This window comes from Emys orbicularis, chromosome 3 (assembly GCF_028017835.1).
Source record: "Emys orbicularis isolate rEmyOrb1 chromosome 3, rEmyOrb1.hap1, whole genome shotgun sequence".
In the NCBI taxonomy this organism is placed as follows: Eukaryota; Metazoa; Chordata; order Testudines; family Emydidae; genus Emys; species Emys orbicularis.
In genome coordinates, this window is record NC_088685.1 from 182525097 (window position 1) to 182546460 (window position 21364).

General features: G+C 44.4%; 1 protein-coding gene across 1 annotated transcript in view; it reads right to left on the bottom strand.

Moving 5' to 3' along the window:
- The window catches only part of KCNK12 (potassium two pore domain channel subfamily K member 12), a 57361-nt gene extending 38596 nt beyond the window's left edge, over window positions 1-18765 (bottom strand). The window contains exon 1 of the mRNA XM_065402229.1: window positions 18423-18765. Coding sequence (XP_065258301.1) covers window positions 18423-18765 — 343 coding nt within the window. The remainder of the gene's footprint in view (window positions 1-18422) is intronic.
- Between the last annotated feature and the right edge of the window lie 2599 nt (window positions 18766-21364).

A 21364-nucleotide genomic window follows, 5' to 3' on the forward strand; every position in this document is an offset into this window, starting at 1 on the left:
TCTGTGAAATTTTCTTTTCTTTTTTTCTGGTTCTCATTTACTATGTTCAGTTCTAGGCCTTGTGAGATTCCTCAAAAAAAAAAATCAAAATATTAGACTTGGAAATAAAAAAATAATCAATTTTGATGGGAAAAGAAACAAAAACCCTCAGTACAAAATTCCAAACAAATTTTCAGAAAGAACTAATTCCATTTTGAAATCCCATGGAGTGAAACAGATTTTGAAAATGTCCAAGTTTTAGTACCGCGTCTTATTTTGTTATTAGCTCTAGTGAAATGCCTGCTTTAGCTCCCCTTAAAACCAATAGAATGGGAGCTGGATCAGGGAGACTGATCCCCAATCACCCCTCCCCCCGTTCCCCTGCTGTTTCAAAGCAGAAGTAAACTCTACTGGGTCTAGACCAGGAGCTGGTATGCTTAGGGGGCAGAGCCAAAGCTCCAGCTTGTCTCTACCCAATTCAGCCTCCTCCTGCCTACCAACACAAAGTGGGGGATCATAGCTGCTCTGAGGGATCTACTCCCATCCCACAGTGCTACTGCCTGGCAGGTAGTCAGTGCAGTGCACTGTGGAGCTCACTCATGCCCCACTAGGCAGGCCACAAGTTGGCCCTTAATTTTTTGTTTTGTTTTTGTTTGCTGACAATACAAATTCTTTATCTTTAACAACAATTGTCGTTACGTAGCGTAAGCAGTGAAAGGGAGGGTGTCAGATATCCAAAGGGAGGAATTCCAGGTGGGTGAACAGGACAAATTAGGAGTTGCAGGAATGTTAGAAATTAGAATTCAGAGTAGCAGCCGTGTTAGTCTGTATCCGCAAAAAGAACAGGAGTACTTGTGGCACCTTAGAGACTAACAAATTTATTAGAGCATAAGCTTTCGTGGGCTACAGCCCACTTCTTCGGCATAAGAAGAAGTGGGCTGTGCCCACGAAAGCTTATGCTCTAATAAATTTGTTAGTCTCTAAGGTGCCACAAGTACTCCTGTTCTTTTTGAGAAATTAGAATGACAGTGTTATAAATTAGAATGACCACATTTCCCAAAGGGAAAACGGGACACCATGTGGGGCTAGTCCAAGCACCCCTCCCCAGCCCCCAGCCCCCATGCAGGGCTGGCCTGAGCTGTTCGCCCGAGCCCTGCCTGCCCCCCACGCAGGGCTGGGGCTGAGGCGGCCATCGCTGCTTGCCCGAGCCCTGCTTGCCCCTGTGCGGGCTGGGGCTGGTGTTGCCGCTCATTCGAGCCCTGCATGTCCCCTGTCCGAGCCCTGCCTCCACTCTGAGTGAGGCTGGCATTGCTTCTTCTCCCCCATCCCCCACCCCCAGCACGTTCCTCTGCACCCCACTTTTTTGACAAACTGAGTTGGCAAAAGCAAACAGGACAAATGGCCACTCTTGCCACAAACGTTTGGAAGGCTGGACAGGGCTTAAAAAAGGGACTGTCTGAGCCAAAACGGGACATATGGTCACCCTCATTAAAATGACTAGTTCTCTGTTTGGAAATATCTCCCTGGCAGGATTTTTATTTCCCTGCTTCAGCACAGATGATCCTGTTTTATGGAGCTCTCTATTTCCAGAAGATATTGCTGAAATCAGAAAGAAATAAGTTCCTAGATCATTTTTCCTTGGGGTTACCCTCTGGTTCACAACCAAAGCCTGATGAACTCATTTTTCTCCATTTTAAAACTCCTTCACTTAAGGTTTTTATATTGCAGTCAAGACCCAGCTCAGTAGGACTAAAATGGGATTTATTTTGAATCCTATCCACACTGCTCCTTAAACAGCCAGAGTGGCTGTGTTGACTAGCCGGAGGCGCTCTTCCTTTCTTCTTCCCCCTTAAGTGCTGAGCACGTTGCTCCTATAATGCTCTCAGCCCACGTAGAGAGATGATTGAATATTTAATGGCTGTTTCAACTTAGTAATTGGAAGGATTCTATCCAGTTGTCATATTGTACTTGGATGAACCTGGAAGTTCTTAACTCAGTTTTTACTCAGACAAATTCCCATTGAGAAGGGACTTCAGGATTTTGTAAGTGTGGAAAAGGTGCTGTGATGAATAATGCAACTCGCCACAAGTTTAGGAAGGTTTGATGTTCACTAGAAGAATCACTTCAAAGCTAGATTTGTTGTCAAGATATTATTACTGTTCATTTGATCCAGGAGTAAGGAGAACAGACTGTGGCCTTTTAAACATGAGTAATAGCAGTACATGACCTTTATAGATACCCAGGTTGACGTACTGCATTTTTTGTCTGTTATTCTACTCCACATCTTTTATTTGGTGGACAGTGCCCGTCCTGTATATTTTAGTGCAGATGGATTTCATTTTGTTCTATTTTTCCTGATTGCACGTTAGATATTACAAATATCAGACTTAACCTGCAAGCATTTACAACTGGATGTAATGCTGTCCCACTGAAGTCAATGAGACAACACATGGCAATAAGTGCTATGTGCATTAGTAAGTGTTTGCAAGATCAGATCCATAATTAATTGCAGTTAATGGTGTTATGCACCTAATATACCAGTAAAATATGTAGGGTGGGATTTTCTAAAGCACTCAGCATTAGCTTATCTATTGACTTCAGTGCGAGCAGAGGTAGGTCAATGATGGGCACTTTCAAACATTTCACCCCGAACTTAAAAACAATTTGGTGATGCATTCATATTCCAACCAGGTGTAAAGGGTTAGGTAAAATCAATTATCTGGATGATTCTACATTCTGATTAATTGAAACAACATGAAAACCAGCGAGTAATAACTTTTCATCATGGGATTAATTATATCAAACCAATATATAAAATTAAAGGGTTTTAATAGGTTTGTTTGTATTTTTCATAAGTGTGTGGGGGGTTGTTATGCACTGGTCCTTTAGTTTACAACACTTCATAGTCAGAAAAGGTTTTAAACAATATGAACATTGAACACAACTTTTTATATCTAAGATCTACTGGAGTCTGGAGCTTTGGATAAGGCCTTGTCTATACTTGGGATTAGCCCTGTGTAGCGGTGTTGCAGTGATCCCTCCCCCTCTGGGTCAGAGACAGGCCACACTACCTCACTACGTTGCCAGGATCACTGCCTAGTATCAGGGGAATTAGCAGACCAGGTGTTAGCATCCTGACTGTCCTAATGGGGTGGAAACCCCAACAAGTAAATGGCCAAACTTACTGACCCTCCGAGCCATATGCGACAATCTTCAGAAGTTTGAGAGCCGGAACACCCCTCCTGGGGCTTCAGCTCTGCACGGAGGAGGGTCTCAGGGCTTCAGCCCCATGGGAGGCGCCTGCTGAAGCTTCGAGCCCTGGCATGCACACCCCACGGGGCTGAAGATACCAGGAGAAAACAAGGAGGAGGGTGCAACAGGGGAGGCCTCCTGATTCATACTGAGAAAGCAGAGCAATCAGCTAGTTATCTTAGGTGCCTGTACATGAATGCAAGAAGCCTGGGAAACAACCAGGAAGAATTGGAAGTCCTGGCACAGTCAAGGAACTATGATGTGATTGGAATAACAGAGACTTGGAGGGTAACTTACATGACTGGAGCACTGTCATGGATGGGTATAAACTGTTCAGGAAGGACAGGCAGGGGAGAAAAGGTGGAGCAGTTGCACTGTATGTAAGAGAGCGGTATGATTGCTCAGAGCTCCAGTATGAAACTGGAGAAAAGCCTGTTGAGAGTCTTTGGGTTAAGTTTAAAGGCAAGAGCAACAAGGGTGATGTTGTGGTGGGTGCCTGCTATAGACCACCAGACCAGGAGGATGAGGTAAACAAGGCTTTCTTCGGACAACTAACATAAGTTTCCAGATCACAGGCCCTGGTTATCATGGGGGACTTCAATCACCCTGACATCTGCTGGGAGAGCAATACAGCAGTGCACAGACAATCCATGAAGTTTTTGAAGTGTTGGGGACAACTTCCTGGTGCAAGTGCTGGAGGAACCAGCTGGGGGCCGTGCTCCTCTTGACCTGCCGCTCACAAATAGGGAAGAATTGGTAGGGGAAGTAGAAGTGGGTGGCAACCTGGGCAGCAGTGACCATGAGATGATCGAGTTCAGGATCTTGACAAAAGGAAGAAAGGAGAGCAGCAGAATATGGACCCTGGACTTCAGAAAAGCAGACTTTGACTCCCTCAGAGAACTGATGGGCAGGATCCGCTGGGAGGCTAATATGAGGGGGAAACAAGCCCAGGAGAGCTGGTTGTAGTTTAAAGAAGCCTTATTGAGGGCACAGGAACAAACCATCCCAATGTGCAGAAAGAATAGCAAATATGGCAGGCGACTAGCTTGGCTTAACAGAGAAATCTTCTGTGACCTTAAACACAAAAAGGAAGCTTACAAGAAGTGGAAACTTGGACAGATGACTAGGGAGGAGTATAAAAATATTGCTCGAGCATGCAGGGGTGTAATCAGGAAGGCCAAAGCACAATTGGAGTTGCAGCTAGCAAGGGATGTGAAGGGTAAAAAGAAGGGTTTCTACAGGTATGTTAGCAACAATAAGGTCAGGGAAGATTGGGCCAAAAGAAATCTGATGAGGTTCAACAAGGACAAGGGCAGAGTCCTGCACTTAGGATGGAAGAATCCCATGCACTGCTACAGGCTGGGGACTGACCGGCTAAGCAGCAGTTCTGCAGAAAAGGACCTGGGGATTACAGTGGATGAGAAGCTGGATATGAGTCAGCAGTGTGCCCTTGTTGCCAAGAAGGCTAACGGCATATTGGGCTGCATTAGTAGGAGCATTGCCAGCAGATGGAGGGAAGTGATTATTCCCCTCTATTTGGCACTGATGAAGCCACATCTGGAGTATTGCATCCAGTTTTGGGCCCCCCACTACAGAAGACAGTCCAACAGAGGGCAATGAAAATGATTAGGAGGCTGGGGCATATGACTTATGAGGAGAGGCTGAAGAAACTGGGCTTATTTAGTCTGCAGAAGAGAAGAGTGAGGGGGGATTTGATAGCAGCCTTCAACTACCTGAAGGGGGGTTCCAAGGAGGATGGAGCTAGGCTGTTCTCAGTGGTGGCAGATGACAGGACAAGGAGCAATGGTCTCAAGTTGCAGTGGGGGAGGTCTAGGTTGGATATTAGGAAAAACTATTTCACTGGGAGGGTGGTGAAGCCCTAGGAAGGTGGTGGAATCTCCATTCTTAGAGGTTTTTAAGGTCCAGCTTGACAAAGCCCTGGCTGGGATGATTTAGTTGGTGTTGGTCCTGCTTTGAGGTCTCTTCCAACCCTAATCTTCTATGATTCAATGAAGTCCTGGCAGGTGCCTCCTGCAGGGATCAAGCTCTGAGACACCACCCCCCACTGGACAGAAGCCAGAGGCAATGTGTGAGGGGAACATGTGGGGTCACCTACTCCCCCCCCCCCGATTTTTTCCAGGGCTTGCTGGCCCCACTCAATCACGTAGTGCCACCAGGCCCCACTCCCTGCACAGCAACTGCTGGAGCCCGCAAGCTGAGAATTGCACCTTGGGTAGAGGCAGCAGCAAACAGCTGGGAGCTGCAGGGAGAGCCACTGCTTTTGCTGCTCCCTCTCTCCAAGGAACTAAAGTAGAAGCCCCTCCCTGCAGCTCCCAGCTGTTTGCTGCTGCCTCTCCATGCAGAGCTAATACCTGGGAGCTGAAGGGAGGGGCCATTGAGGGAAAGAGGGGGTATGCCTGAGGGTGTGTGACTCAAGCTGTTGGGGGGGGGAGCATACCTTTAAATTCTGCACCCCCATGCTCAGCAGGCACCAGTTGTATCTGGCAGAAGTCCCTAGCCCCACTACCCCACCGCAGGACAGAAGCCCTGAGCTCCCTCCACCCCACCCCCCACCCCCACCTGGTAGGCAAAGAATGGAGATGGGGGGGGGGTCTGGGAGCCTCATTTTAACTGTAAAAGAGCCAGATGTGGCTCAGAAGCCCTGGTTTGGCCACCACTAGTCTATAGGGTCTGGCCCCCAGGCAGGGCAGAGCTGGTAAGCAGTCTATAAGCTCAGGCCTTCAGACAGGGAAGAGCACCACACAGTCTGTCATTCTAGTTCTGGCAGATGACAGACAAATGTAGGCCTTTGACTTATGGTGAGGAAGCTGGTACCCCATGGGGTTGGCAGCAGGGGGAGACAGCAGGAACCAGGCCCATCCTACTCCACCGGGTCCCAGTCCAGGGCCATAACAGTGGCAGACTCTGCCACTGGGTCAGTGGGGAATCCAGCCATAACATGGTGACCTGAATTCAGGCAGCAATGCAGCCAGACTGGAGTTGGCTGTTTCTGGGCTACTTCCTACTACCCCTGCGTTTGGTACCTCAGCTTTGTGGGTGTCCTCAGCCTCCTCGGGGTGGGTAGGCAGGCAACGGCAGTCCTGGCAGCTCCCCTGCAGACATAGGCTTCTCCAGGAGGAGGGCACCCCTTGGTTCAGCAGCGAAGTCAGCAGCCTGCAGCAAACAGGATGCATCTGTGTCCCTCGCTGTCTCAGCCCCAGTTGAGCTGGAAGCTCCACCTTTTATACTTCCTGTCCCACCTTCCCAATTCTGGCAGATGGGGCGAGTCTGGTCTGGCTCTGCCCACCTGGTCGCTGGGGGTGTTCCATCCCCCTCTGGTTGGAGGATTTCCAATAAGGCCTCACTACACCCTGAATCAGCCAGTAGTGGCCAGCAACCAGCATAGTAGTTCTGGTGCAAACCCCAGTTTCAAGCAGGGTTAAACTCAATTTATACAAATTACGTCTCAGTGTCTATGCCTGGGGTTTGCAATGATGCAGCCTCACTAGTTGTTGGCTTCCAATGGTTGAATCCCAAGTATAGACCAGGCCTAAGCCTTGAATATTACCTTTTGCTGATAATGAATCTACTATGGTACAGAAACAGTAATTATGCTGGACTTGGTTTGTCCTTGTCTAGATGTGTGTTCAGCTGTACTTGTTGCTGATACCTGTTGTCAGAATGGGAATTTTCAGTCTAGACAAGGGTTGTATGAAACACTGGAGATTCAGGCTTCTGCATAGGCACAGGCATGGGATACATCTGTTACTATCGAGGTCGATGGTTAAACTCCCAGTGAGTACAATAGCAGCAGAGTGAGGTCAATGCTGAGTGCTTTTACTAATGCCACCCTATGTCACTGTAGAATGTCATAACAAGAAACTGCTACATGATATTAGTTGGTGATAGATCATTTGTACAGTTCTGTTCCTCTTCCTTGACTGTTGAAAAGCAATTGAAGATTCCATAAAGGCAAGAAAACATGTTTGCAAAGATGTCCCTTCAATAAAAGAAAGAAGAAATGCTGACATTCAAATGATCTGTGACAGATAGTGGGGGAGGTCAAAGAAGGGAGAAGTTCTCAAGTTGGACAAAGAAACAAGGATCCATATCAGGAAGGAGGTTGAAAAGAGACAAAGGGGTCATTAGTTATAGAAAGAAAATGCAAGATTCTATTTTTCCCCTCCTATTTCTTTGGTGCTTATCAACTTGAAAGACTGCATGTGTCCTCAAACAAATATAAAAAATTTAATCAAGCAGACAAATCAGCAGTAGAGAGCAGCCTGGCAAATTGAGGAGACAGCAGAAGCTGGAGGAATTATTGCGCCTGTGAGAGGCAAATAATTGGGGAGTATTAGAGAAACTGTAACAGAAGCAGACAAGAGAGAAAATTTCAGGAGAATGAAACAGCAAAGCAAATATAGGAGACAGAGAATGGAGATTGATTTGGACTCCATAGGAACAAAGTATACAGAGTTCCACTCAGGGTTTGGGTTTATGATCCAGCAGTAACTAGACCAGGTGATAAGCATAGTAATTATGATCCCTTCATTGCTGATATACACGCAGTAACTAATATACACTAAGGTTGCCTAGTAATAGAAAATGTATTGGCTGGAGCTACCTTATGTGAGTTCAACAGCCAGAGAGCTATTAAAGTGCATAATGAGCACAAGAGCGTGTTCATTTCTGGGGGTGCTCACCAAAGAAAATGGCAGAAAAGAATGTTGGCACCTAATATTTTGAAATGGTCGGATTTATGAGGGGACACCAGCATTTGGAAATCAGTGTTCCAAACTCATCCCTGGTGAAACTCCATTGATTTCAGTGGAGTAACATCAAGGATAAATTCAGAGTAGCAAAGTCAAAAGGGAATAATCAAGTATCATGCCAATAAACTCTTAAACTCCTTTGAATTTTCTCCAGGATCAAAGAGACTGCTATTTTTAAACAATATCATTGATATTGTTAAAACAGTTGTTAGATATATTGTTAAACATGTGGCCAGTTAGTAAGTTAGCACACCCTCCTTAGAAAGGCATCATGGTCTAGAAGCGAGCGTGGGGATAGCAATCAGGAACTCTTGAGTTCTGATCCCAGCAGTGGTACTATTCACTTTGACCCTGAGCCTGCATCCACTGACTCCAGTGGCACAGGATCAGCTCTTACAGGACCCTAGGTCCTGATTTTCAAAAGTGGGCTCTGAGTTTTAGATGCCCAATTTGAGACAGCTTGGGCCTGATTTTCAGAGGTGCTTTGAAATGAATGGGTGCTTTGAAAATTTTGATCTATCTTCTCTCTGTCTCAGTTTCTCCATCTGTAAAATAAAAATAACACCTACTTTGCAGGGGGTTGTGAAGAATAATTTAATGTTGGTATAGTACTTTGAAAATAAAACATTCTAGCTGAGCTAAGTATTCATATATGATGTCTCTGGTACTTAAATTTCCTTTTTTAAACATTTCTTAGATAAAAATTCCCTTTTAAACCAGGTGTTGTCCTTAATTAACTATTAAATTACCATATTAAATATTGCACATTCTATATTAATATTAATATGCTTTATACCACGTATTTGGCTGGCCCAGTGGCCTGTTAGTAACATTGTGCACTACCATGTGGGAGACCGAGGTTCAATTTCTTGTCCTAGTCTCAATTTCCAGACAGGCTGTATACACAGCAGCCCAGATTCTCAGCTGTCCAGATTCCAATATGCCCTGGGGCTGGGCACACCTGAGGCAGAGACCTCGAAAGTGCTGCTTGCAGCTGTCTGGTCTCACATCTGGGTCTACACTGTTCCAGCCCTTAGAATAATCCAGAGCAGCCTCAGGCTGGCTATGGTCCCTGAGTGATGTTGGACCAGCTGGGGATCCCTGGAGCACAGCAGCATTCAGCCACACACTCTTATCGTCACACCTCTAACATGCTCCCATGCCAGGTGGTGTAGGAGCTATTTGTGTCAGTTCTACACAACCCAGGGATGCCCCTATGTCAGGGGAATCCCCAGCTAATTTGGTAAGTTGGCTTTTCAGACCAGTACAAATCAACCAGAGCAGGGGCTCGGGATCTAGCCTAGTGCCAACAGAGGATAGGAAGAGGCGTAGTTTTGCATAATGAAAAGACATGGTTTATATATCTAATATGATTCATAATTCCTCAGATGAAATGATTTGTGCTGCTTATTTTGTGCACTCCATTTGTCTTGGACGATGGAATCAGAATAGTCAGTTTCAATTTCTGGTTCTCATGCATTAGCACAATCATGCAAAATTTGGGTTGCAAAGATACTCTAAGCAATACTCTCATTGATTTTTTTTTTAATTTTTGAAAGCATTACTGTTAAAATTAAGTTTTGTTAAAAACACGCTGGCTTTTTTTCTCTAAACTAAAATACTAAATTTAGGGCCAAAATTATTTCACAATCACCATTTAGAAAAGACCCTTCTAGTCACCTGTTAGATGATATTGATGGGCTCCAAGTGCAGTCTCTCTAGTGTTCTTTACCCCAAATGAATGCAAGCTGTGACCATATGCTGGCAAAATTCCCACCCAGATGAGCAAACCCCTGTACATAACTAGACACAGGAAGTAGCAAACGTTGCTTGGAATTGTAAAACTAAATGGACCAGGTACTCAGGTGGTATAAATCATCATAGCCCCATTTAAGTCCATGGAGTTATACTGAGTCATACCAATTGAGGATCTAGCCCTTTAATCTTTATTGGGAGCACCAGATTGATAAAACAGCTTCCATATGTCCACTTAGCACATTGATAAAATCATCACATTATCAGATGTACCAAATCCTGCTACAACAGACCAGCCTGAAGAAACAAAACTAAACTAAACACTGTCATGCCAGCTTCAAACTGCAGTTAGTCAGGTAGCAGTGAAGGCAAGCAGTCTGACATTTCAGCTCAGTGAGAAAAGCCTTATAATGCTTGCTGCTTCTTCTGCCTTATTAAATGCATTTTGAAATTTATACATACATACTTTAGTTTTGTTTTTACTCTACTCCAGGCCTGGGAGTATTTTCCTGAAAATTTGCAAAAAGATGTCAGTGCAAACCTCAAGTATTGTATATAATTGGAGAGCTTTAGGAAAACATGATATCGGTGATTTTCATCAAAACTACATTTTGGTTTGACTGTTGCTTTTCACCTTGTGTTTGGTGTCTGTGGAACTATGTGAACATTCCTGGGCTCGTCACACTAAAGTAGATAAATGGTTTATTGTTGTAATTCACTGGAGCTAACATGAATTTAGAAAACATTTAATGGAATTATTGCTGGATGTGTGCTATCGTTCAAAGATATTGTGCAGAAAATTGATTTCCTCTGACTTAATTAAATACTTCAAGCCAATGTTTCCCAATAACCACTCCAGGAAATCTATACATAATATTGTTGTGTGGGAGTGGGGAGAGGTGAGGACAGGATACAAGTCCATTTAGAACTGCCCTTTGGGACTGCTTATATCGAAGTGCAGTTTATGCTGCAGTAAGTCTGCATGGGCATTATGAGTCCAGCACACTGCTGTGCGAAGGACCAGCATAAGGACTGTCCTCAAGTCCCACTTAAGCCCTCAAAATAGGGCAAAGTGGTATTTAAGTGATGCATGCATAAGTCTTGTGCCAGCCTTATGAACAGGGATGAATGTGACCCTTGAGAATATGGCCCGATGTTCTTAAGGACATGCCAGTCAAGTAGAGTGCAATTAGATTATGTTAGATAGGATAAATCCGATGACTTTTTCCTCCCTAAACTTCAGACCGTCTAAGTTACTTTTAGAATTACTTGCCAATTTATTATACTCATAGCTCACTCCTGTGCAGGCCAACTTATTGGCTTCTGTATGGTGCAGTGCAATGTTTGAAAATGTGCTCACTGAGCCACCAGATTGCCTTTTGGATGTTATTTGTTTTGATTCAGCACTTTCAACACTTCGAGCCCTAATTCTGGATTTCTTCAAAATTGTTTTTCTAATGCAATTTAACTTGAGATCCCTGTGTGCCTGATTCTTATTTATGCTAGCGCCTCTTTATATGTTTCTGGCAGGGTAAAGGGGGCTATAGTATAAAAATGAGAACCAGGCACAGTGTATGGATAATGTTTTGAGAATTCAGTCACGTTTACTCTGCTGAAACTTCTGCAGGGTGGTAAAACAGCTGCTGTTCATGTCCTCACAAAAGGTTCAAAGAGGAAGGTAGCTATCTGGAGCTTTTGGCTTAAGCGGTAAGGAATATAAACTTGTCTTACCAGCTGAAGTTATTTACACTCAGTGGTGCTGCCAATGGTGATGAAAAATTATGTTAGGACAGTAAGATCTCCTTCCACCTGCCTATTTTCAGCTATGGGAGTGTGCATGACAGTGTAATATGCCATGTAAAATCAGCTGCAATATATGCATGCACAAGCACAACACTTTGCTGTGACAGGAATCTGTGCAAAACTTCAGGATTGGACAAAACTTGTGAATCAAATTCAAGCATGGTGCAGAGGGCTGGCACAAAGCCCTCTGCACCACTTATGCCTGCACAGGAGATGGAAAGCTCAGATATCCTGGCCACACAGCAGGGCCTCTCCACCTCCTTAATACAATAGAAGAGGGACCCATACTCTCCCTGACATGGCTACTGCCAAGTGGTTGCCCAAACTGTAATAGCAGCTCCAATGTCTCAACATGTTTTATAAAGTAGGTAGGTATCATTCGTTCTGCTCATTTTTCAAATGGCAAAACTAAGGTACTGAAAGTTTAAGTCCACAAAATAATTTAGCATTGGAGCTGGGGTCAGAACTCCTGGCTCACAGACCTGTGATCAGAGTATGAGACAATAACTGCCTGCTAAGCAGAGCATTTCTCTGTTCGCAATCTGCAGGGGAATCCTATACCATGTCTGAAAGTAAATCATCAGAGCCATGCTAGCTTTGCTCCAGAATGAAATATAGGAGAAATATGTGTTCACAAGTGGGAAAGGACCAAAATCAACTGAGAAATAAATTCTGCTGACACTTACCAGTAGGCTAGAACACATCACCGTCCTGACCATTTGTTTAAAGGTGTTTTTTTTTAAATTGCTGAAAAGAAAATCTCTCTGGAAGTATAGTCTTAACGATTGAAGAAACCTTACAAACAGGCAGCAGACAATCAGAAATTAGAATGGAGAATTTTCTTATAAAGCTACTGAAAATTTAAATTACTATTAGGAAAAATAGATTCAATATTTGGTTATTCAACCATAAGCAATAAGGAATGCTCTAAAACATTTTACTGACAGCAATCTGGGCATTCAGAGTAGGTCACTTGTGGGCCATTCAGGACAGTGCAGTAAGATTAGGCTTTTAAAAAGGGGAAAAGATGCAAAAGGGAATCTACAGGGCCATTCATGTACTTTTTACCCAAGGTTTGATTTTTGCCTTGTAGGCACAGTGCTTAGCAAGGGGCTGTGTAGAGCTACAGAACTCTAAGGGAAGTATTGGGAGGCCTTCTGCCTCAGGCAAGCAGAACCTGCTGGAGCTCCCAGGTGCACAGCTCACTTTCACTCGCATGGCCAGTCAGCTCTGCTGGCAGATGCATAAGAGGGAGAAGAACAATGACATTGTGTCTCCCTTGGTGAGTGTGTAAGGAGCAGTCCCTGTGTTTCCCTCAGTGCAGGGACTGTAATTCTGCCTGGCTTTTATGCAGAGGAGGGAAGGGGGGAAGTTCCCTGCACACATTTCACACCTGGATAAAGGCCAGGCAGAATCTGGCCCTCATTAAGGAATGTACAGTTGGCCCAAAATAAGTCAACTGGAACATAAAGGACGTTGTATATGTGAGCACTAAGGCTCCATTCTCCTGTTAGTTACCAGGGTCAGACTGTGACTGACCCTTGTTTTCAGTGGAGGCAAGAGGGTGAAAGGAGTCTCTCCATACCTGCATAGCCTGCATAAAGGCCAGGAACAACTGTGCTCAGGAGAGTCCCTCCCTATTCCCCTGGAGGCTAATGACACCATAAAAAGAGCAGAGATGGGCAGGGAGGAGGTGGGGCCATGGCACCACCTCAGCATGCATTGCTAGATGGGTATGCAGGAGGTAACACGCATCCCATAAAGGTGTGTAACAGCATGGCTCCTTGTATGTGCCAGGCATCTCTAGGAAGCTTTGTGCCTACCTGATGCAGAATGCCTCTCAGTGCTCCCTCCAGAACAGTGTGATTCTACCCTGACCCTTGCGATGTGCTGGGCCTACAAGGCACAAATGAGCCCTCATTTTGAGCCTGATTCTGACACACTTTCTCACACTGAATAGCACCTTACTCCACAAGTAATCCCACTGAAATCACTGGCACTACCAAGCAATTAAGGGACTACTCAATAAATGGATTGCCAATTTATTATCATTTAGGAAAAAAATAACTTAAGTCCCTGTTGGAAAGTTGTGTAACAGAGAACTGGATACTAGTAGATATAAAAAAGAAGTCAGATAGGATAAACTAGAGAAAGATGGAGCTGGACTGCTTACTCCCTTGTGCAGTCATTTACCACCTGTGCAAAACACTGCCAATGAGTTTTACACTCACTCTGCATGAGTATAATGAAGAGGGAACTCAAACCCTTTGTCTCTAGACATTGATGTATTATAAAAACCATGTGCAAATGAAAAGGAAACACTTTAATAAACTTAAAGAGAATAGAATAGAGGAAAGAATTCACTTAGATGTTACATATTTGAAACCAGAATATATACTTTCACACTTCTGCTAAGGGTTTTTTGTGTTTGTTTCTTTGCTACCATAAATGTAGGGAAAGAAAGATTGTGTTACAATACTGTATTGACTTTTTCATCTCGCCTATAGAAGTAGCAGTCATTTAAAAAAGTTATGGTCTTGTAATGAGAAAAAATCTAATGCTTACCTGTATTTTAATGGCTGGATAATTTGAAAACACTAAATTATTTAATGCAATACAGTTACAATACTAGTCAACATAGTTATATTTGTCATCATATCTATATCATAGTGATTAGTTGCTTTATTGATAAAACACTTCCAGAATGTAATGAAAAGGTTTACATAATGTAATTGCAATAAAGACCTACAATTTTGAAAATAATTTGAAATATTTTATTTAAATTCAACAGTACTGTCACAATTTGGCTATTGTCATCAAACTAAAAACTTAACAGGCTCCCTTCAAACAAAATCAATGAGGAATCATTTTCTATAGTAAAATGATCAGTATCATCTATTTTGGATAGTCATGACATGGATATATTTATGGATGAATTGTCTACATAACAATTTTGATGGTGCTATTTTAGGATAAAAAAACCTTCCATCAAATCATTGCTCTGCCTAAACTGCTATTAGATATAGCTAATAGCAATTCAATGTGGTCAAGGACATACTGAAAATGTACCATTATGTAACTAGCAGGCATGTGGCCTTAAATACATCTTTTAACTTTATTTGCACACACTGAGCTTCACATTCTGTTTTTAACTGCTGATGAAGTTTAGGTGAACATTTAAGTTGCTTGACTGACAGTCTGTTTATTGTTTAAACTTTTTATTGGACTTCTAAAGAAATGTATCAAATATTTACCAATCTGAATCTCCCTACAGCAAAGCAGACAACAAATATCTCCACGTATACAGTTAGTACTATTAGCCTATTTACGTTAAAGAAGAATAGTATGTTTGAATAATGTATTTTTCCACAGTGGTTCCAGGGTGCTAATTTGTTGGCCAACTTCAAAAATAATTCTATAATGTAATTATACACATAATAAATGTGCTATATTTAGTACAAAGTCACATATGGTGAAGAACATATCAAAGTATCAGTTAAAATAGATTCTCAAGTCATCTGATCTTCAGAAGTATGTGTTGAAACATACTTGTAGATTCACAAGGGGGACTTAAGTCTAAGTCCAACATGTAGGCACCACTGGAATTCACAAAACCACCACTCAGCTGCCACCTAACCTTGTAGGCACCTAAAGTCCCAATGTGCCGAAATTTCCATCAGTGGGCATGTGCACAACCATTAAAGTCCTGACACCACTGAGCTGCTTGGTGCCTGACTCATGCCTAAGCTCTGGAGGGATTCACAAATTTGGCATTTTCCGACTTGTCTTATCTACCGGGCCTGATCTGGCACACATGCTCAGAGCTTGCCTAACCTGGACAAAAGAAAGGAGGAGGAAGTGATTGTATGACTGTACCCAATAGCCCTGAGGTTAGGGCACACCACTATGAGGTAGGAAATCCAAGTTCACATCCCTGATTTAGAGTAGGAACTTGAACCCATGTTTCTCACCTCTCAGGTAAGCACTGCAACACCTGGGCTTTTGAGTATAAAAAGTGGTTTGTTTTCATTCCCTTGTGAGAATAGGGCTGACCTGGCTTAGGCACTTAACTCCAGGAGAGGATTCACAGCTATGAATCCCAAACAGTGATAGGCATCTCTCTTGGGCCTGGAGTGAGGTGTTTAACTCTGGGAGAGGGTGGGGCTTAGTCTCCTTGGCATTTCCTACTATCTAATTTAGGCAGCTCTGTGCTCAGCATGCTGGCTTTTGTGAACCCCTTTCTTAGGTGCCTGTGATGGGGTGTGCTCTCCACACTGGCCCTGAGAGAGTTGAATTAGGCCATGTGGAGGGCACTAATTAGGAGGCAGCTCACCTGTGAGAGAACAGGCAGGGCTTCTATAAAGCCAGGAGGCTGGCAGCAGCAGGGAGGAAGCTTGTAGTCTCTTTCCCTGAGTTAAGGTCCTATTGGGTTCCGGGAAGTGGGCCGGCACAAGCCCGCCCATTGCTAAAGGACCCTCCCCCAGCCTTAGGGGAGGATCCATAAAGTCCAGGAACTCAAATAATTACAGGGGACAACCAAAAATGTATCAAGGGCAGGTGTGAAGGTCAAAGGGTCAAACAAAGGGAACCTGAAAGGGACACCAAGCAGAGAACCCTGGACAGCTCCCACTGCTCCTTGAAGGTGTCAAGGGAGCCAGCGGATGCCGCCCAGAGGAACTCTGGCCGGATGCATGAGCGAAGGCAGGATCAGATAGACCCCACAGTTGCAGGAAACCCACTCAGCCAACCTCCTCTCCCTGGTCTTATATATGGCTACTTTGGCCGGCACTAGGAGGAGGTTGACAAGGAGGTCCCACAATCCCTGAGTTAAGGTAGAAGGAAGGGAAGATAGGAACCCCTGTATAGGAACCTAGAGGAAGGGTTTATCTAATAGGCCTAAGAGAGAGGGATCTGACTAGGAAGGCTGGAGAATGAAAAGCTTAAAGACAAACGGTAGGAAGTAGTCCAGGGTGAGAGCAGTAAAGTAGATGTAGCAGCAGAACTTAACAGCTTGCTGTAGGGCCCTGGACTGGAACCCAGAGTAGAGCGCAGGCCTGGGTTCCCCTGCCATCCACTGTTAAGTGGTATTGCTAGGGGCAATGAAGGGAAAGACTGCCTGAGTCATTGCAGGAATGATGTAGTCAGGGTGGTAGGCATGAGGACTGCCCGACACTGCTGGTGCAGAAGGACTTTGAAAGACTCCCCTGGAAGGAGAAATCACAGTGTGATGTGGCTGGAGGACCAAGTCATGAAGCAGCTGTATCATGACCCCATGAGCAGGAGGAGACCTTCAATGGGGAATGAGAAGAAAGGGGGCACTGAACTGGGTAGAGCTAATCCCCAGAATCACCAGAGTAGGTGCCACCCAGGTGTGAGTAGAGCACCCCATGACAGTGCCTAACTGTCTGTATGCATTGTAAAGGAAGCCTGGGTCCCTAACTTGGGGTTGTGAATTCCACTAGGCAGTAAAGCAAGGCACCTAAAAGTTAGGTGTTGAAATGCTGTGCATTGCAATGCCTAAGGCCCCCTTGTGAACTTCGCCACAAATGAACATAAAAACCTTTCCATATATTCACCCTACATTGCTATGAAAAGGCATTGCAGTTGAGACTTAGGTGCACAGTGAGTAAAAATCCCATCAATTTAGAATAAAATGAAGGGATTGAGAAATCTCCAAAAGCTTAAAAATCACAGATCCCTTCAAACTGGTAGTATTTGCTTTACAATTTGGAACAAAATTATTGATCTCTACTGTTGACTTCACACAGAGAGGAAACTAAAGAGAAAATATATTTGATTATAATATTATAATGTTGATTTCTGGTGGGGAGGGTGACGAAGGAAATATACAGCAAGCACAAATGTGCTAAGGGGCAGATTCTGCAACCTGTTGTCCATGGACCTCTGGGGGTCTGCAGCCTGTCTAAGATTTCCATTTGAAATTTTTGTAGGGGTCTGCAAATGAAAAAAGGTTGAAAACCACTGGAACAGATTGTTACTATGCAGTTAGTCCTATTGATTTCAATGGACCTACTACCAGAGTAAAGTATTATTCAGGGTAAGTGGGCGTGGCAGAAATTAGTCTTAAATTACAAGTGGTAATGAAGACTGAAAGAAGCTATTGTGAATAACCTTCTATTTACAAAAAATTTAGCCACGTACAAAGTAAAACAGTGTGTGAAGCATGAAATTGGTGATTAATTTCTTCACTAGTACTGTACAAGATTTGGGTTGTGATCAGTAACCTGGATGGAAACATGAATGCAGTCCTATAGGTGGCATCCTCACTTTTAAACCACTCGCTAACTCCAGTTGCTATAGCAACCTGATACAGCTTTTTAAGTGGAGATTTTAACGTCATTTCAAAACTTTAATCACCATAGCAACACAATTTAGCTCTTTGAAGCATAATCGTTTTTGTTGTTACGAATTTTTAATGTGTGTATCTTACTCCACTTGTATGCCTTTCCCTCTGGAAAAGACAAAAAGCATCACATTACAAAGGAAAGATGAAACGTAACCATCCTTGCTTCACTACTTCACCATGATTCAAAATACAACAAAGGCAGAAGGGTGTGAGGGGAGGGTGTGTGGACGAATTTAAAACATTTCCAAGTAACTTTTCCAACCTATTTTTTATAATGGGAACTGTACTATTTTAACACACAGTGCATTACCATTCCTTCCTTCCTGCTATTCAGCTCCACCAGTTGGGCCCCTTTGAAGCAAAGAGGTTTCCACTAGAAAGAACAGATTTCAAAATTCACGGTGGATACATAGACGGATGAGATGAAGAACGCTGACTCGTTATTTTTAGGAAGTCAGTGTATTGCAGACTGCGTGTGAGAGAGAGAGACTTACCTATAGTTGACACTACTGTCCCCACAAAATAGAAAGCCCCAGTGAAGTCCCATCTTGGTCTTAGTGCATCTGCCCGGATGCCCGCGGCCATGGCTGCTTCATAACTCCGCAGGAAGTCCCTTAGCTCAGGCATACTGATGTTGAATATTTGGCTGAAGTTTTGGAGGGTCCTGCTCCAGCGATGCTGAGCCTCGACTTCGGACGGCCTCTCGAGGGCTGAGAACACCGTAGCTCCAGCTGCCAGATAAACTGCGATCAGGACCGCTAAGAGGAGGAATCTGCCATTGTCCTTGTTGAAATGGGACAAGCAGCAGCATCCCTGCGATCTCCTGCTAGACATCATCCAAATTTCAGCACCTCCGGCCCGGCGGACAGTGACCGGCACCTCCTCGAGGACACTGGCATTGGGCTGCTGTTAAATTTACGGAATCCCGAGGAAAATTTGCAGCTGGTTCATTACAGGTGCTTCTTTTCTGAGTCATACTTAGCAAGAGCCAGGGGGGAGCCCTGAACTGCCCTGCTGATTTCAGGGGCCGACGCTGCAGTAGAATACAACTAGCCTGAAGCCCAGAGGGTCCTGTGGACAATCCCCGCCTTGGCTTTCGCTTTCCTTGCAGCCACGTCTGGAGTTCCTTTTTCCTTTGAGCTCTCCACTGAGCTCTGAGCTGCAGTGGCCATTGGTTTCTGGGAAACGGCTTTGCTCCGCATCCCCATCCCCCCTGTGGCCATATTCTTTGTATCCGGCCTGCCACCCGCTGGCAGACACGGTCTGTCTGGCCTTCTCTTTGGGGGAAAGTTATTGATTTCAGGAGCGCTGGTTTTTGGTAGCCAGGGTGAATGGAGTCCAATGTGATCTCATTCCAATTAACAACTGTTTGGTCATGATGTATTCAATGCAATAGCTGGTGTTCGCCAAACAATACTACTTACATCACGCTGTCTTACGGTTTTATTTGCAAAGCTCCCACCAGACGTATCCCTGTCTGTTCCCCTTCTTCTGGGGTATTTTCCCGGGTAACAGATCCCTTAAATTCCGCATCTAAAAAGTATCCACTGTGAGTCCATATTTCCATATACAAATCGCTGCATCATGCTTACAGGCATTCATCAGTATCCCCTGAGACCAGTGGCGGTGGTTAGGGATCAGCTGCGTTTACAGCAATCTTGATTCTGTCGGAGCTCCGGGTTTGGCAAACACCGGGAGTCTGGCTTTCAGCTTCGCTGTTCCATCATGCGCACTTGTCCTCTGCATTTGCTCAGATTTTTTTGCTTTCATTTCGCTGGGTGAAAATGCGATCACACCTTTCTGCAGCCCGTATCTGCTCTAGGTTACAACATATCTACAGTCAAACGTGCCGCTCTGCTCACGAAAAGGGCTCGGCAAGTTTTTGAGTATAGAATCCCCAACGATGTAAGGCTTGTTTTGTAACAGAGCGCTGCGTATATACCCAAGTTACTTCCTCTGCGCGCACTGGAGTATACTTTAAACTGGATGGTTCCTTGCAAAAACGCATCCGTAGACAGCCATGCAATCCACCAAAGAGGCAGATTTCAATCTGGATACGCGCTTAGCGTGACTTTTACTTTTTTGTCTGACTTGTTCCAGGAGTCCCCTATTGGACTCGTTTTCTGTCTCCACCTGAAGTCAGCGTACAAGCCTTGGTGTTAAAATTCATTGTAAATCACAGTATTCGGCCAAACGGTTCCCGGCCCCTCACCCCAAAGTCCCTGAACTAACCACATCCAACGGCACTTTTCACTCCGGCTAAGTGCACTGAGCCTCGGAAGATGCGGTGTTAGTCCAAAGGGTTATTTACAGCGCCCCCAAGAGCCATGGGGCTGCATATTTCACAGACTGGGGGGGGGGGGGAGGCGCTCCTTGAGAGCAGGCAAAGGAAGCTCGCGAGCTTCCCTGCATCCGCACCCTGGGGAGCGCAGAGCTGCGGCTTTTTCCTAGCGTTGCCGCCGCTGCCTGTAGCGGGGCTGTGGCGGCTCCAACACGCACGCTTTGGCTTGGCGCCAATACTCCTGTGTTCTCCCCTCTTATGAACAGACTATTTTGAGGCAGATCCGCTGACACCTAACAAATGCAAAACATCTGATCAGAGGAGCGTGGAAAATGGTGGCTCTGCCCGCCAGCCGAGGGGCGTGCGCTGTTTGTTCTCTGGGATCCGAGAGGCGTCTCTGCCAATGCTGCAGGTGTTTGGGGGAGTGCTCCAGTCAGAGGCCCTGTGAGCCACACTGGACCTAGTCTCAAGAAGCCACAGAAAGGAGGAGATGCGAAACACCTCACGGAGGAAGGGACAGTGCTTTCAATTATGCGAAATGTGCACGGCTACCCCTCTGATTCCCGCTATACAGTGTCCCCATCCACTGGGTTTAGCTGCCTACAAAGCAGAACAGTACGTCTGGGGACTGTTCAGTTGAACAAATAAACAAAATAATTTAAATTATATGATTTTGTTTATAAAACTATGTAAATGATTAAATATTTAAAGTAAAATTATTTCTTGGATTTATTTGAGAAAATATTTTAATTTATCACAAGAAAGGTTCTTTTTGGAGAGTCTGCTAATACTTTAATGGTTAATTAATTAGATGAACATTTTATTCACTTCATGCAAATTAATGTTTGTGATCAATCTACATTTCCTGGAGTACGCTAGGTTAAACCCAAGAAAATGACACATCACTTAGTTTAGTTTGTGGATATCATCTTTAAGATCAAGACTTTCCCAAAGCTGGTGGATTCTTTCCCTGCTAATTTGTTCACAACAATATTTATATCCTCTCTTATCCACTAAGTCCCGCTAGATGCTACAGTCGCTTGGTGAGTCATTTGCAGTGGTGAGAAGTGGATAGGAAATTGTAATGAGTGTGTTGCAAAAGGCACAGAGCAATATATACCATTTAGTCCGAGTCCTGCAAACACATATGCATGG